The following is a 16,316-nucleotide window of genomic DNA, read 5'->3' as shown; positions in this document are numbered from 1 at the left end:
GTCAATGTGGAGGCTATATACAGCGGGTACTGGTACAGAGTCAATGTGGAGGCTATATACAGGGGGTACCAGTACAGAGTCAATGTGGAGGCTTTATACAGGGTGTTACGGTACAGAGTCAATGTGGAGGCTATATACAGGGTGTTACGGTACAGAGTCAATGTGGAGGCTATATACAGCGGGTACCGGTACAGAGTCAATGTGGAGGCTATATACAGGGGTACTGGTACAGAGTCAATGTGGAGGCTATATACAGGGGGTATCGGTACAGAGTCAATGTGGAGGCTATATACAGGGGGTACCGGTACAGAGTCAATGTGGAGGCTATATACAGGGAGTACCGGTACAGAGTCAATGTGGAGGCTATATACAGGGAGTACCGGTACAGAGTCAATGTGGAGGCTATATACAGGGGGTACCGGTACAGAGTCAATGTGGAGACTATATACAGGGGGTACCGGTACAGAGTCAATGTGGAGGCTATATACAGCGGGTACCGGTACAGAGTCAATGTGGAGGCTATATACAGCGGGTACCGGTACAGAGTCAATGTGGAGGCTATATACAGGGGTACTGGTACAGAGTCAATGTGGAGGCTATATACAGGGGGTATCGGTACAGAGTCAATGTGGAGGCTATATACAGGGGGTACCGGTACAGAGTCAATGTGGAGACTATATACAGGGGGTACCGGTACAGAGTCAATGTGGAGGCTATATACAGCGGGTACCGGTACAGAGTCAATGTGGAGGCTATATACAGCGGGTACCGGTACAGAGTCAATGTGGAGGCTATATACAGGGCATTACGGTACAGAGTCAATGTGGAGGCTATATACAGCGGGTACCGGTACAGAGTCAATGTGGAGGCTATATACAGGGCATTACGGTACAGAGTCAATGTGGAGGCTATATACAGCGGGTACCGGTACAGAGTCAATGTGGAGGCTATATACAGGGGGTACCGGTACAGAGTCAATGTGGAGGCTATATACAGGGGGTACCGGTACAGAGTCAATGTGGAGGCTATATACAGCGGGTACCGGTACAGAGTCAATGTGGAGGCTATATACAGGGGGTACCGGTACAGAGTCAATGTGGAGGTATATACAGGGGGTACCGGTACAGAGTCAATGTGGAGGCTATATACAGGGGGTACCGGTACAGAGTCAATGTGGAGGCTATATACAGCGGGTACCGGTACAGAGTCAATGTGGAGGCTATATACAGCGGGTACCGGTACAGAGTCAATGTGGAGGCTATACACAGGGGGTACCGGTACAGAGTCAATGTGGAGGCTATATACAGCGGGTACCGGTACAGAGTCAATGTGGAGGCTATACACAGCGGGTACCGGTACAGAGTCAATGTGCGAGGGCACCGGCTAGTCGAGGTAATTGAGGTAATATGTACAGTGGGGCAAAAAAGTATTTAGTCAGCCACCAATTGTGCAAGTTCTCCCACTTAAAAAAATGAGAGAGGCCTGTAATTGTCATCATAGGTACACTTCAACTATGACAGACAAAATGAGAAAGAAAAAATCCAGAAAATCACAAGTCAAGACTGTTGGGCTGACGGTTTCATTATTACAATAACTAATCGATATTAAATAATGATTGTTTGAAGAAATTACCAAGTCTCTCTCAGTATTGAATTTCTACGATATTAGCTGTTCATGGGTCTTATGGCTTGGGGGTAGAAGCTGTTAAGAAGCCTTTTGGCCCTAGACTTGGCGCTCCAGTACAGCCTGCCATGCGGTAGCAGAGAGAACGGTCTACGACTGGGTGACTGGAGTCTTTGACAATTTTTAGGGCCTTCCTCTGACGTAATGGTCCGTACACGCACTACCCTCTGTAGTGCCTTGCGGTCAAAGCCCGAGCATTTGCCATACCAGGCAGTGATGCAACCAGTCAGGATGCTATCAATGGTGCAGCTGTAGAACCTTATGAGGATCTGAGGACCTATGCCAAATCTTTTCAGTCTCCTGAGGGGGAATAAGCTTTGACATGCCCTCTTCACAACTGTCTTGGTGTTCTTGGACCATGTTAGTTTGTTGGTGATGTGGACACCAAGAAACTTGAAGCTCTCATCCTGTTCCACTACAGCCCCGTCGATGAGAATGGGGGCGTGCTCTGTCCTCCTTTTCCTGTAGTCCACAATCATCTCCTTTGTCTTGATCACGTTGAGGGAGAGGTTGTTGTCCTGGCACCACACTGCCAGTTCTCTGACCTCCTCCCTATAGGCTGTCTCGTCGTTGTCGGTGATCAGGACTACCACTGTTGTGTCATCTGCAAACTTGATGATGGTGTTGGAGTTGTGCCTGGCCATGCAGTCATGAGTGGACAGGGAGTACAGGAGGGGACTGAGCACGCACCCCTGAGGGGTCCCCGTGTTGAGGATCAGCGTGGCGGATGTGTTGTTACCAACCCTCACCACCTGGGGGGTGGCCCGTCAGGAAGTCCTGGATCCAGTTGCAGAGGGAGGTGTTTAGTCCCAGGATCCTTAGCTTAGTGATGAGCTTTGAGGCTACTATGGTGTTGAACGCTGAGCTATAGTCAATGAATAGCATTCTTACATAGGTGTTCCTTTTGTCCAAGCGGGAAAGGGCAGTGTGGAGTGCAATAGAGATTGCATCATCTGTGGATCTGCTGGGGCAGTATGCAAATTGGAGTGGGTCTATGGTTTCTGGGATAATGGTGTTGATATGAGCCATGACCAGCCTTTCAAAGCACTTCATGGTTACAGACGTGAGTGCTACGGGTCGGTAGTCATTTAGGCAGGTTACCTTACGCTTCAATCACACCGACAGTCATTGCATTTTGGTACACCAGAATTACATTCATTTCCAATGGAACACTGTGTTTGCCTTGCAGCATTGCGTTGCAGAGGCAGTTGCGTTCTGTGTCGTGCGTAAGTTGGATTTTATCGAATGTATGCGCCAAACCGCATGCGTAAACGGCTTGACAGAAATGGCAGCAGAAGGTGAATGTTGAACTTTTGTTATATCCAGATGATGCTGCGTTATATTTTGTGCCACGACGCTGTCGGTGTGTTCGAATCGTTAGAGATCTTGGGCACAGGGACTAGAGTGGTCTGCTTGAAACATGTTGGTATTACAGACTCAGTAGAGGGACAGGTTGAAAATGTGAGTGATAAGACAATTGCCAGTTGGTCAGCGCATGCTCGGAGTACACGTACTGGGGATCCGTTTTGTCCTGCGGCCTTGTGAATGTTGACCTGTTTAAAGGTCTTACCCACATCGGCTACGGAGAGCGTGATCACACAGTCGTCCTAACAGCTGATGCTCTCAAGAATGTTTCAGTGTTACTTGCCTCGAAGCGAGCATAGAAGTAATTTAGCTCATCTGGTTGGCTCGTGTCACTGTGCAGCTCGCAGCTGTGCTTCTCTTTGTAGTCTGTAATAGCTTGCAAGCCCTGCCACACCCGACGAGCGTTGGAGCCGGTGTAGTACGATTCAATCTTAGTCCTGTATTGATGCTTTGCCTATAGCGGGATTTCTTATAAGCTTCAGGATTAGAGTCCCGCTCCTTGAAAGCAGCAGCTCTACCCTTTAGCTCAGTGTGGATGTTGCCTGTAATCCATGGTTTCTGGTTGGGGTATGTACGTACGGTCACTGTGTGTACGATGTCATCGATGCACTTATTGATGAAGCCAGTGACAGATGTGGTGTACTCCTCAATGCCATTGGAAGAATCCCAGAACATATTCCAGTCTGTGCTAGCAAAACAGTCCTGTAGCTTAGCATCTGCTTCATCTGACCCCTTTTTTATAGACCGAGTCACTGGTGCCTCCTGCTTTAGTTTTTACTTGTAAGCAGGAATCAGGATATAATTATGGTCAGATTTGCTAAATGGAGGGCGAGGGAGAGCTTTGTATAGGCAGTCTAGTTTTTCCCCCTCTGGTTGCACATTTTAACATGCTGGTAGAAATGAGGTAAAACGGATTTAAGTTTCCCTGCATTAAAGTCCCCGGCCACTAAAGGGAGATTACCCACTCGCCCGTCGGATCCTGATAAGGCACCCAGACCTTTGTCCATGATATCGGTCTTTTTCTCCTGCGAATGACGAGGATGAGGGCCTTATCGGGTGTCTGAGGTAAATCCGTCCAACTTCTTAAATAAAAACATATTCCTCCAGTATGGGGTGAGTAATCGCTGTCCTGATATCTAGAAGCTCTTTTTCGGTCATAAGACACAGTGGCAGAAACATTATCAAAATCAAAATCGGTCACATACACATGGTTAGCAGATGTTAGAGTGTAGCGAAATGCTTGTAGATGTACAAAATAAGTTTCAAATAATGTGAAAAAACACAATAGGTTAGGGGATCGTAAAACACCAACCATCTCCTCCGGCGTCATTACATATTATATAGCTTAGGTTATTTATTAATATCTAAACAGCATGGGTAGGCAAAGCCAACACTGAAGTGTAATTTCCCATTTTCAGCATCATGTACTATTTGCTAACTTCAGCTTATATCAAGGTTAGTTCCTCCCATGGAATATAATATACTGAACACAAATATAAATTCAACAACTTCCAACAATTCAGCATTCCAATTGCAAGCTCATCAAAACTTGAGACATCTGCGGCATCGTGTTGTGTGATAAAGCTGCCCTTCAGTCCCAAGCACAAGGTGCACCTGTGTAATGATCGTGCCGTTTAAATCAGCTTCAAATTGAGAGACAAGCTTTTTGTACCTCTGGAAAATTTTGGTGGGATCTTTTATTTCAGCACATGAAACCAACACTATAATTTAGTTCAGTGTATAATAACGAGGAGGGCATGAAGCTGGTTCGCATGGCCACCAACCAGATTGGCAGTCTGCCCACATGCGAGCACCTCACTGCATATCCTGGGTCCTGTTCAATAAGAAAACGTTTTGAAACTGAGTGCTACCGGAGTAATCTGTCAAATTAAACATCGGCCCAGCCCTCTGGATTCTTTCATACGTCTTCTACATTTCCAGTTTGTTACTCATGGGTAGGGGGGGGGGGGGGGTTGTCACAGAATTCTGGGTCAACAAGTTAGCCAGCTAACTTTCCAAAACTGCTTAGTCTTAAGAAATCATGACTTTAAATTGAATCAACAACCAATATACAAACTTTTTTTAACCAGATAAAACAGACACATATCACTTGACTATGAGTTAGCTGGCCCCTGGTTTGTTACGTCAATCCTTGGTTTAAAAATCAACATCAGGTTCAAGCACGAGTCATAACACAAACACTACATTGTATTTTTATTCTTTATCAAATTCACACATTGTGTTGGCAGCCAGCTACTGTAAAACACAGTACTGAAGGAGGCACTTAATGTATTGCATCCATCTTGTGTACCATAACTTCCTCTCATCATTCATCCCAACCACTTTACAAAAGACACAAAGTTGCATCTTTTCTCTATATAGTGCACTACTTTTGACCAGGGCCCATAAGGTTTCCCCTATAGTGCTCTGGTCAAAAGTAGTGTGCAATATAGGAGAATAGGGTGCACAAAGTAATTGCACAGGTTGATGTATGTTTTAAAAACACACAATCGTTCTCCCTTTTAACACTGTGGAGAGAGATTTCATTGTGACTATAAGGCAGAGTTGGTTAGCTCTGGTCCAGGGCGTTCGTGTGATCAATATCGATACAGGGCGTAGTGGAGGAAAGCGCACTAATGCCCTGGACCAGAGCTAGTCTTAGGTATCATTCCTGACATGGCCAGAATCGTTGATGTAGGTTTGTCTTCAACGTTCTGTTTGCAGCATAGTATCTTTTTCCTCATCCTAGATCAGATCGGTCGTTCCACGAAACGAGTGAGTTTTGCATCCCTTTGACATTTTAAGTAGGAATTCTACACCAATATTGAATTTTAAAAGACCTGTTATATTCAATGAAGCACCCTTTAGTAGAACACCGAGTTCATTTTTGTTATATGAATAAGACTTTGCTAAAGTGCTAAAACTCAGCATTTTCCACCACAAAACATTTTCTGGTGTTTTGTGGTGGAAAACTGAGTTGGTCGAGCAAAACACGTTATCCATATATAGACAGGCTAGGTATGGTTTCACAATTTCATTTTTTCCCCCTCAATTGCCCCTGATTTAAGATGAAATCGTCAACCCTGTTACAGTCAACCCTGTTACTTTATTTGGCACTTTTTATTTAACATCGAGATGGGAAAGCATTTTTATTAAGTTGAACATGTTCTCTTTATGACAGAACGTTAAAAAAAAAAAAATCTGATAAAGGCAACGAATTGGTGGAACGACCCAGAAACATTTTGGGCCGGTTTTCCCAGACAAATATTAAGCCTAGTCCCTGGCTAACACGTTTCTTTAAGGGAGATTCTCCACTGAGCATGTATTTTAGTTCAGGAATAGGCTTAATCAGTGTCTGGGAAACTGGCCTTTAGATTCTTATAGGCGTTGCAGCAATCAACTACTACAGTACAAGAACTAACCGTTTTGGAATGCATAACTATGATAATCATGTTTTAGTGTCACGTCTTCAGTCTCTTAAACAGATGTTCCTTCCTTCAGTCCTGAACTCTCTTCCTGAAAGACAGAAACAAAAATATTTACAACCACACCCAATCAATTAATACATTAAATCAAATCATTAATGGACATTACAACAACAACAAAAATGACATAACTAGGGCTGTGGCGGCCATGAAATTGTCAGCCAGTGATTGTCAAACAAATAATTAACGGTTAATTACCATGAGACCGGCATTTAAAACACGTTTAACATCTCCTAGCTTCCACGCACAGCCTACAAGCCACTGACGCAGACCTTTGGAATGTCTACATTTGAAAAAGTCTAATAAATCAATTTAATATAGCTTACACCTTCATAATAAATCCATTATTTTAGACAGGTCTAAAGAAACATGATATGAAGAAAATGTCTAATTCAGAAGAACTTATGTTAGGTCCTGATCTGGCTATGTCATATGGCTGTGGGCTACACTGAAGTAATTTCTAAGCAAATCTTGTCTGCTAAAATAACTAGAGTATGAAGAATACAATCTAACATAGAAAGGATATTTTCTCCAAATGATTTCCAAGGAAGTGCACACATGCGGCTTATTCTGTGTTAAGTAGTTGATTGCCGCAACTCCTATAAGAATCAAAAAGGCCAGTTTCCCGGACATAGATTAAACCTATGCTTAATTTAGTGGTTTTTATTTTATTTTTTTTAAATGTAGTTGGGATACAAAGACTACGTGTTTAGATTTTTTATAAATTCTAAGGCTGCATGATGGGAGTGAGGATTTGAAGAGTTGCTTGAAAGACATGAGCACTGATTTGTTTGTGCGGACTGACTTTGTCATCCACGAGAGGAGTAGTCCTAACGAACAGCAGCAGCACTAGCCTGTCAATCTACTATCCCACATAGTACAAAAGTTGACTTATTTGATTAGTCAACTTGTCCTTCTGTGCGAGAAATAAATATTTCAAACAGTCTGGGACAGTTGTGGGATGCGATAGATCCCAAATCAATACAATCAATCGCATCAAAAAAAACAAAAAAAACGTTTTAAAGCAATGAGGCTGATGCAACAGATCAGAACGTTTAGCTTAAAATGTTGATAAACTATTAGGCAATTTATTCACATTATAAGAGCAGCAATACGCACCTGGCAGTAGGATATAAGCGTGAAAATGCAATCAACTAGCGGGAAAACATGCCAGTCAACACAGAGTGTAAAGCGGATTAATGTGCTTAAGTTTTGGCCACTTTAGTTGTGCTACAAACCTTATCAAACATATAGGCCTATGGCCTAGGCTACATGAGGTGTGCGACTATGATTTGAATAAGTTGTAAAAGTGATAGGCTAATATTGTCACCCATCAGACCCAAGTTGTCACCCAAGTTGTCTTCATATATACACTAAAACACACACAGAGTGAAATCTGTTTTGATTTAGAATGGACCGTTATCATGCACTTGTATTGAAACAGGGGCAGCAGGGAAAAAAATACATGTCATCTATGCACTTAAATAGTGAACGCTTTTCCCCGTGTGTGGTTCATTTTCATGCCAGCCAGATAGGCTATACTCCTGTTGTAAAGTGAAGCAATGTGCTTAATATTAGGAAAGTTGAAAGAAAGAAGTCAAATATGCCTAGCCTATAGAAAGCTAATGGGATCCTCCTCTTAAGAGGCCATCACTCTGTTTTCTCACACAATTTCACACCCTATAGAAATGTTGCGCAACATGAGCTCTCATGAAGAGTTGGATTTTCTAAAACATTTGCATTGACGTCAGAGTGATTAGAGGAACAATAGAGTGCCGACTACCAGGCAACTATCAAGTTTGGTAGGCTACTAAGGACCATCAGCAGCATCAGAGCTTGGAGAAGCCTAGTTACCGACACGTGGAATTTGACTGCGGTCATGACTCGTGAGCGCCGTTCTGTAACAGCCCTATAACCACACCCATGCAGCAGTTAAACAGTATTAGGTGTAGTCATTCAGGCGAAGGTATTCCACTAAGCATACACATTCATTCAGAGCGACTTTCAGTACAGCGAGTGTATATTTTACTATGTGTTTGTGATCCCTGTGGGAATTGAACCCACAACCTTGGCGTAATAAAGCAGTGACGGATTGGCCTCATTAGAGCAGTCCTGTAGAGTGTTGTGGTTGTTCTGCTCCAGAGTGAACTGTAAGAGCTGCTGGAGCTGTGGTGGCTGCTTGGCCCAGGTCTTTTTTTTAAATCTTTTTTTTTCACATTGTTTGTAATTCATTTTGTACATAATGTTGCAGCTACCGTCTCTTATGAACGAATAGAGCTTCTGGACATCAGAAAAGCGATTACTCACCTCAAACAAAGATTTTATCTTTAATGAGTCTTACGCAAAGGGTATACTGCTTTGTCATGACAAGGCCAAATCCCTGTCATCGACGTGAAGAAAAGACAGAGGGCGGGGTGCCTTGTCAGAATTCCCTGATGACTAGGTAAACCACCACTACCCTCTGTATTATTGGCCAACGTTCAATCATTGGAAAACAAACTGGACGATCTATGATTAAAACTATCCAACCAACGGGACATTGAAAACTGTAATAACTTATGTTTCACAGATACGTGGCTGAAAGACGACACGGATAATTTAGAGCTGGCTGGCTTCTCCGTGCATCGGCAGGGCAGAGCACTTACATCTGGTAAGACGAGGGGATGTGTCCATTTGTCAATAACTGCGGGTGCGCGATGTCTAATATTAAAGAAGTCTCGAGGTATTGCTTGCCTGAGGTAGAATACCTCATGATAAGCTGTAGACCACACTATCTACCAAGAGAGTTCTCATCTATATTATTCGTAGGCGTCTATTTACCACCACAAACCGATGCTGCCACTAAGACCGCACTCAATGAGCTGTATAAGGCGTACAAGCAAAAACTAAAAGCAGGAACTACATTACCCAACCAGAAGCCATGGATTACAGGTAACATCTGCACCGAGCTAAAGCTGCAGCTTTCAAGGAGTGGGACACTAATCCGGACGCTTATAAGAAATCCCGATATGCCCTCAGACGAATCATCAAACAGGCAAAGCTTCAACACAGGACTAAGAATGAAACCGGGCCTGAAAAATATTACGGACTAAAGGGAAACCCAGCCATGAGCTGCCCAGTGACGCGAGCCTACCAGACGACCTAAACGCCTTCTGTGCTCGCTTTGAGGCAAGCAACACTGAAGCGTGCATAAGAGCACCTGCTGTTCCAGAAGACTGATCACGCTCTCCGTAGCCGATGTGAGCAAGACCTTTAAACAGGTCAACATTCAAAAAGCTGCGGGGCCAGACGGATTACCAGGACGTGTACTCAAAGCATGTGCGGACCAACTGGCAAGTGTCTTCACTGACATTTCAACCTCTCCCTGACCGAGTCTAATACCTACATGTTTCAAACAGACCACCATAGTCCCTGTGCCCAAGAAAGCGGAGATAACCTGCCTAAATGATTAGTGTCCCGTAGCACTCACGTCGGTAGCCATGAAGTGCTTTGAAACACTGGTCGTGGCTCACATCAACACTATCATGCTGGCCGCCCCCAACCGTCAGGATGTCCAACATGGGGCCCCTCAGGGGTGCGTGCTTAGTCCTCTCCTGTACTCCCTATTCACTCATGACTACACGGCCAGACATGACTCCAACACCATCACTAAGTTTGCTGATGACAACAGTTGTAGGCCTGATCACCGACAACGATGAGACAGCCTATAGGGAGGAGGTCAGAGACCTGGCAGTGTGGTGCCAGGACAACAACTTCTCCCTCAATGTGAGAAAGACGAAGGAGCTGATCGTGGACTATAGGAAAAAGAGGGCCGAACAGGCGCCCATTAACATCGACGGGGCTGCAGTGGAGCGGGTCGAGAGTTACTTGGTGTCCACATCACCACCAAACTACCATGGTCCAAACACACCAAGACAATCGCGAAGAAGGCCCGACAAAGCCTAGTCCCCCTCAGGAGACTGAAAAGATTTGGCATGGGTCCCTTGATCCTCAAAAAGTTCTACAGCTGCACCATCGAGAGCATCCTGACCGGTTGTATCACTGCCTGGTATGAGAACTGCTCGACATTTGGTTAAATGCCAATGGTTAAATGTAAGGCGCTACAGAGGGTAATGCGTACGGCCCAGTACATCACTGGGGCCAAGCTTCCTGACATCCAGGACCTATATCAAATCAAATGTATTTATATAGCCCTTCTTACATCAGCTGATATCTCAAAGTGCTGTACAGAAACCCAGCCTAAAACCCCAAACAGCTAGGCAGTGTCAGAGGAAGGCCCTAAAAAATGTCAAAGACTCCATCCACCCTAGTCATCGACTGTTCTCTCTGCTACCGCACGGCGGTACCGGAGCGCCAAGTCTAGGTCCAAAAGGCTCCTTAACAGCTTCTACCCCCAAGACAAAAGACTGCTGAACAATTAATCAAATGGCCACCCGGACTATTTATATTGACCCCACCCCCCCCTGGTTTTTACACTGCTGCAACTCGCTGTTTATTATCTATACATAGTCATTTTGCAAATTCTGTCGACTAACCTGTGTCCCCCGCACATTGACTCCCCCGGTATATAGCCTCGTTATTGTTACTTTATTGTTGCCCTTTTATTTAGTAAATATTTTTTATTTAAACTGCATTGTTAAGGGCTTGTAAGTAAGCTTTTCACAGTATTATATTGTGTTGTATTCGGTGCATGTGACAAATAAAAGAGTATTTGAACATTCCGCTGAATGTGGCCCACGGTCATGTACCTCTAGCTGGGCTACGTCCTCTGTGCCAGCCTGTGGGGAGTCTCCTGTCTCTTTCAGCATCTCCAGCTGAGCCTGTAGTTCTACAGTCTTCTGAGCCTGGAGTTCCACAGTCTTCTGAGCCTGGGGTTCTACAGTCTTCTGAGCCTGGGGTTCTACAGTCTTCTGAGCCTGGGGTTCTACAGTCTTCTGAGCCTGGGGTTCTACAGTCTTCTGAGCCTGGGGTTCTACAGTCTTCTGAGCCTGGGGTTCTACAGTCTTCTGAGCCTGGGGTTCTACAGTCTTCTGAGCCTGGGGTTCTACAGTCTTCTGAGCCTGGAGTTCTACAGTCTTCTGAGCCTGGAGTTCTACAGTCTTCTGAGCCTGGAGGGGGCACAAGATCACGTCAAATAAAAACACAAGTCAGTCAAATAACTAGTCACACAGACAGTCGCTGTCTAACTAAGCAGTTTGTAAGGCAATGTCAAAGTTCTTGCCCTCTTCCGATTGGCTGTTGCACGTACCTGTTCAAACTCCTGTGTGATTTGACTCAACTGGGACTGGACCTTGAGACGCACAAAACATTAGGATATAATACAGTACACACCGTGTCAGAAGATGAAGTGGCTGGACACAGATGTGTCCCCCCCCTTGCCACAGACACAGATAGATAAAAGCATTAAAGAGCTTGTAATGACTTGTGCACCCACGCAGACAGCCACCCACGCAGACAGCCACCCACCCACGCAGGCACACACCCACGCACACAGCCAGCCACCCACACCGACAGCCACCCACGCAGACAGCCAGCCAGCCACCCACGCAGACAGCCAGCCAGCCACCCACGCAGACAGCCAGCCAGCCACCCACGCAGACAGCCACCCACCCACGCAGACAGCTACCCACCCACGCAGACAGCTACCCACCCACGCAGACAGCTACCCACCCACGCAGACAGACAGCCACCCACGCAGACAGCCACCCGCACACCGACAGCCACGCATAACGACAGCCACCCACCAACACAGACACCCACGCAGACAGCCACCCACGCAGACAGCCACCCACGCAGGCACACACCCACACAGACACACACCCACACAGACACACACACCACTCTGTGCCATGTCAGTGCATCACTCCACACCAGGCAATAAGAAGCGTCACTTCAAAAAACAAGATGGCTCTACAGTGGAAAAGTAAACCCAAGCAGGGAGTGATCATGCTTAGAATAGAGTGTGAGCCAAGCTGTGGTTAGGACAGCTGATAGTCAACACACTGGGTGGTTAAAACAAACACAGCACATGGTTAGCAGCTGCTGCGTATGTAGAGAACTGGACAGACTGGACTTACTGCCTATAATAATACATTAATAATAACACCGACAAAGTCAAGACACTGGCCTCACAACATTCTTGAACGAGAGAAACAACCCAGGTTGACAGTGACACACGCAAGTCTGACGCATAGGAATACCTGTGTTGCTAAGGCCGCTCTGGTGTGTTCGTTAGTTCGGCATATATCACACACACAGTATCAGTCAACAGTTTGGACACACCTACTCATTCAAGGGTTTCTTTATTTTCTCTATTTTCTAGATTGTAGAATAATAGTGAAGACATCAAAACTATGAAATAACCCATATATACAAAAAATAATGATGGGGGAAAAAGTGTTAAATCAAAATACATTTTATATTTGAGATTCTTCAAAGAACCTACCCTTTGCCTTAATGACAGCTTTGCACACTCTTAGAATTCTGTCAACCAGCTTCACGAGGAATGATTTTCCAGTCTTGAAGGAGTTCCCACATATGCTGAGCACTTGTTGGCTGCTTTTCCTTCACTCTGCGGTCCAACTCATCCCAAACCATCTCAACTGGATTGAGGTCGGGTGATGCTGGAGGCCAGGTCATCTGATGCAGCACTCAATCACTCTCCTTGGAGAAATAGCCATTAAACAGGACTTGGTCTTTTACCAAATAGGGCTATCTTCTGTATACCACCCCTACCTTGTCACAACACAACTGATTGGCTCAAACGCATTAACATTAAGTAAAGAAATTCCACAAATTAACTATTAACTGTTAATTGAAATGAATTCCAGGTGACTACCTCATGAAGCTGGTTGAGAGAAAGCCAAGAGTGTGCAAAGCTGTCAAGGCAAAGGGTGGCTACTTTGAAGAATCTCAAATATATTTTGATTTGTTGAACACTTTTTTGGTTACTACATGATTCCATATGTGTTATTTCATAGTTTTGATGTCTTCACTACTTTTCTACAAGGTAGAAAATAGTAAAAAATAAATAAAAACCCTGGAATGAGTAGGTGTCCAAACTTTTGACTGGTACTGTGTATATAATCACACACACAACCTTGTTTAACTCCGTAGCTCCTCTAACAGCTGGTTGCTGCTGGAGTGAAACACGCTCCAATAAGCCCAGTCATTGCGCAACAAAACAGAGTTTATGGCCACGATTTTTTTTTAAAGGATCCCAGTTTTCTATTGCTACTATTTGTATTTTTCAACTCCTGATTGAAGCGTATCCTCCATTAACCTATTTTAGTGGATAGGCAATACAGTAGGCAGGCTATCAGCGCATCACCCACCACCTTGCAATCTAAGCTGGAGACGGTGTGCATTTTGAAATCATATACTTAATTGTTGGAAACCTGGGAGATTTTTTTTTAACTTCATATGATGAGAAATGTTTCACCTTTTGCTTCAAAGTCAAAATCACACCATAGAAATGTGGAGGCAATTATTTGTATTTTATAAAGACTCATAAGCCGTTGAAACCAGCATTTTTCTCCGGTTCTACTGGTTTTCATAATCAACTTTCTTTCGTTTGGTCATATTAAAAACCCATCCTAGATGTTGCATCTTTAGATTCCCCCTCCACGTTTTTTAACTGAGATCAATTAATCTAAAAATTAAAAAAAGCCCATTCTGTGTATTCATGCATAATATTTTCTGTTGGTCACATAATTTTTACAATTTGGAACAAAATGTTACCGTTTGCTAATTGGTTAATGAGGGTCGGTTAGTCGGCAGCAGAATTGACTGAAATGTTCATCCCTATCATAAACCTTCCTAATTAGAATGTGCTGATGACTATATTATTGTGGTAGCGACCAGTTTCCAGGACCCTCCAGCAGAGCAGACCGGCAGTAAAAGGATGCCCCATGACCTATAACCTCCGATGCATCCTGACCTCGGGCTCTGATGGGCCGTTCTGTGCCCCGGCCTCAGGGACCGCCTTCTGGCTCTGAGCGTGCTCCGTCGCCTCGCTCAGCTGACCTCTGACCTGGAACAGGAAGCTCCAGGGGTTAGGGACAAGAGGGAGAGAACTGGGATACAGAAACTAAGTTGACCTCAACAAGCGACCCGCTGATGTTCCGGTCAGGACCACAGGGAACGGATGCGCACTCACACTTACCGTAGCCAGCTCTTCCCTGTGCGTCTGGGCCTGCGTCTGGGCCTGCGTCTGGGCCTGCGTCTGGGCCTGCGTCTGGGCTGACTCCAGCTGGCTCTGAGACTCTGACAGCAGCTGCTTCAACTGGAGGACAGACACACAGAACAGACAGACTCCGTAATGTATTACATTCTATGGTCGCTCACTATCAGCCATGTGATTAAGAGAGTAGGAGCACAAAACAGCCTTGTGATATAGGATGATGTCTTACCTAGTCAGTGTACCGGTGGTTTTTTCTCTGACTGTTTCTACTATATGAATGTTGATGTGTATAACTAGTGTACCCATCTATGGTCTATATAATAACAATAATACGTTTGGTGGGTGCCTGTATGTGTCCTATTTCACACACACAGGAAAATGTGTTTTTTGGGCATATCCCAACACCCTGAGAGACACCATCGGAGAGTGGGGTTAGGGTCCGCCATCATCAACGGTGACCCTGGAGGAATCAGGGTTAAGTGCCTTGCTCAAGTTCACGTCGACGTAATTTCCACCTGGTCGGCTCGGGGATTTGGACAAGCTCTATCTGTTAGGCTGCCTGCCGGCCGTAACGGATGTAGGTGTGTACCTGTGCCATTTCGTCCTCTGTCTCAGACTGTTTCTCCAACTGGGCTTCCAGAAGCATCACCTGCTCCTTCAGCTGCAGAGAGGGAAAGAGTGAGGAGTCCATTACTAAAACAGCATCAGTCACTACACCGGACCTGATATTAAAACATCCATCAGACAGTCACTACACCGGACCTGATATTAAAACATATCACACAAAGCATTATGATAAACCCCTTCAGGTGAAAATTAATTCATTTATTATACCTGTTCTATGCTTTGGTTTCCTGTCTTCAAGCTCTCTGCAGTCTCCTCCAGAGTGTGCACTTGTTCCAGGGCCTAGTGTGAGTAGAGAGGGTGTGGTTTAGAACAGGGCCACAGACAGAGACAATTGTACAGCCATGCCCAAGGATTACAGAAGAGAGGAGATATAACAAATTTAAAAAATAAAAAAAACACTGCTTCTTCACCTTCTTCAACTGGTCCTCAGAGTCGGCCATCTTGGACTTCCACACCAGCTCCTCCTCCTCAACACTATTCTGAAGGTTCGTCAGCATTCCTTCCTGTGGAGGGCGACAGATCCATGACATGTAGACCACAACTCTCTCACACGTGTGTTTTTAAGGAGGAGGTTTTGTTTCACATCTTTATCGATGCAGGCGTTGGGTGATAAATTCAGCACATCCATTTCCCATCCACACCTCGGTCTCTCTCAATCAAACACGCCATTGTCTTTCGTTGTAAAAAAGGCTGTGGGCCAAATGTCTAGTTTATTTAGAGATGCAGGTGATGGTAGACCAATTGGGCATGTTGTATCAGTGTAAGTCCTTACCGTTTCAGCCAGGACTGTCCTGTACTGGTCACACTGTGCCTGCAGTGTCCCGTGGCTGTCCTCTGCCTCCTTCAGTTTCTCCAACAGCTCCTGGAATCAAAACATCAGACAGAACCAATAAGAAAGTCCATTACATTTTATTAAAATGTTATATTTGTCTTCGGCGCTCTGGCTTACAGGTAAAGGTTAAAAACAAGACACT

At 44.9% G+C, this 16,316-nt stretch overlaps 1 protein-coding gene across 7 annotated transcripts in view; it reads right to left on the bottom strand.

Moving 5' to 3' along the window:
• Positions 1–5,249: 5,249 nt before the first annotated feature.
• Positions 5,250–16,316, bottom strand: part of LOC139580347 (ribosome-binding protein 1-like) — a 34,660-nt gene continuing 23,593 nt past the window's right edge. For 6 of the 7 annotated variants that reach the window (XM_071408908.1, XM_071408911.1, XM_071408913.1 and 3 more), the window contains 9 exons: positions 16,115–16,204; positions 15,753–15,845; positions 15,550–15,621; positions 15,305–15,376; positions 14,698–14,817; positions 14,473–14,565; positions 11,782–11,823; positions 11,282–11,641; positions 5,250–6,564 (listed from right to left, as the gene is read on the bottom strand). In XM_071408908.1, the coding sequence (XP_071265009.1) occupies positions 6,526–6,564; positions 11,282–11,641; positions 11,782–11,823; positions 14,473–14,565; positions 14,698–14,817; positions 15,305–15,376; positions 15,550–15,621; positions 15,753–15,845; positions 16,115–16,204 (981 nt within the window). In that variant the 3' untranslated portion in view covers positions 5,250–6,525. The remainder of the gene's footprint in view (positions 6,565–11,281; positions 11,642–11,781; positions 11,824–14,472; positions 14,566–14,697; positions 14,818–15,304; positions 15,377–15,549; positions 15,622–15,752; positions 15,846–16,114; positions 16,205–16,316) is intronic. The other variant, XM_071408914.1, reaches the window with a different exon arrangement.

Source organism: Salvelinus alpinus, chromosome 7 (genome assembly GCF_045679555.1).
Source record: "Salvelinus alpinus chromosome 7, SLU_Salpinus.1, whole genome shotgun sequence".
Taxonomy (NCBI): domain Eukaryota; kingdom Metazoa; phylum Chordata; class Actinopteri; order Salmoniformes; family Salmonidae; genus Salvelinus; species Salvelinus alpinus.
The sequence above is the reverse complement of the archived record's forward strand: the minus strand, read 5'-3'. Positions and strand labels throughout refer to the sequence as shown.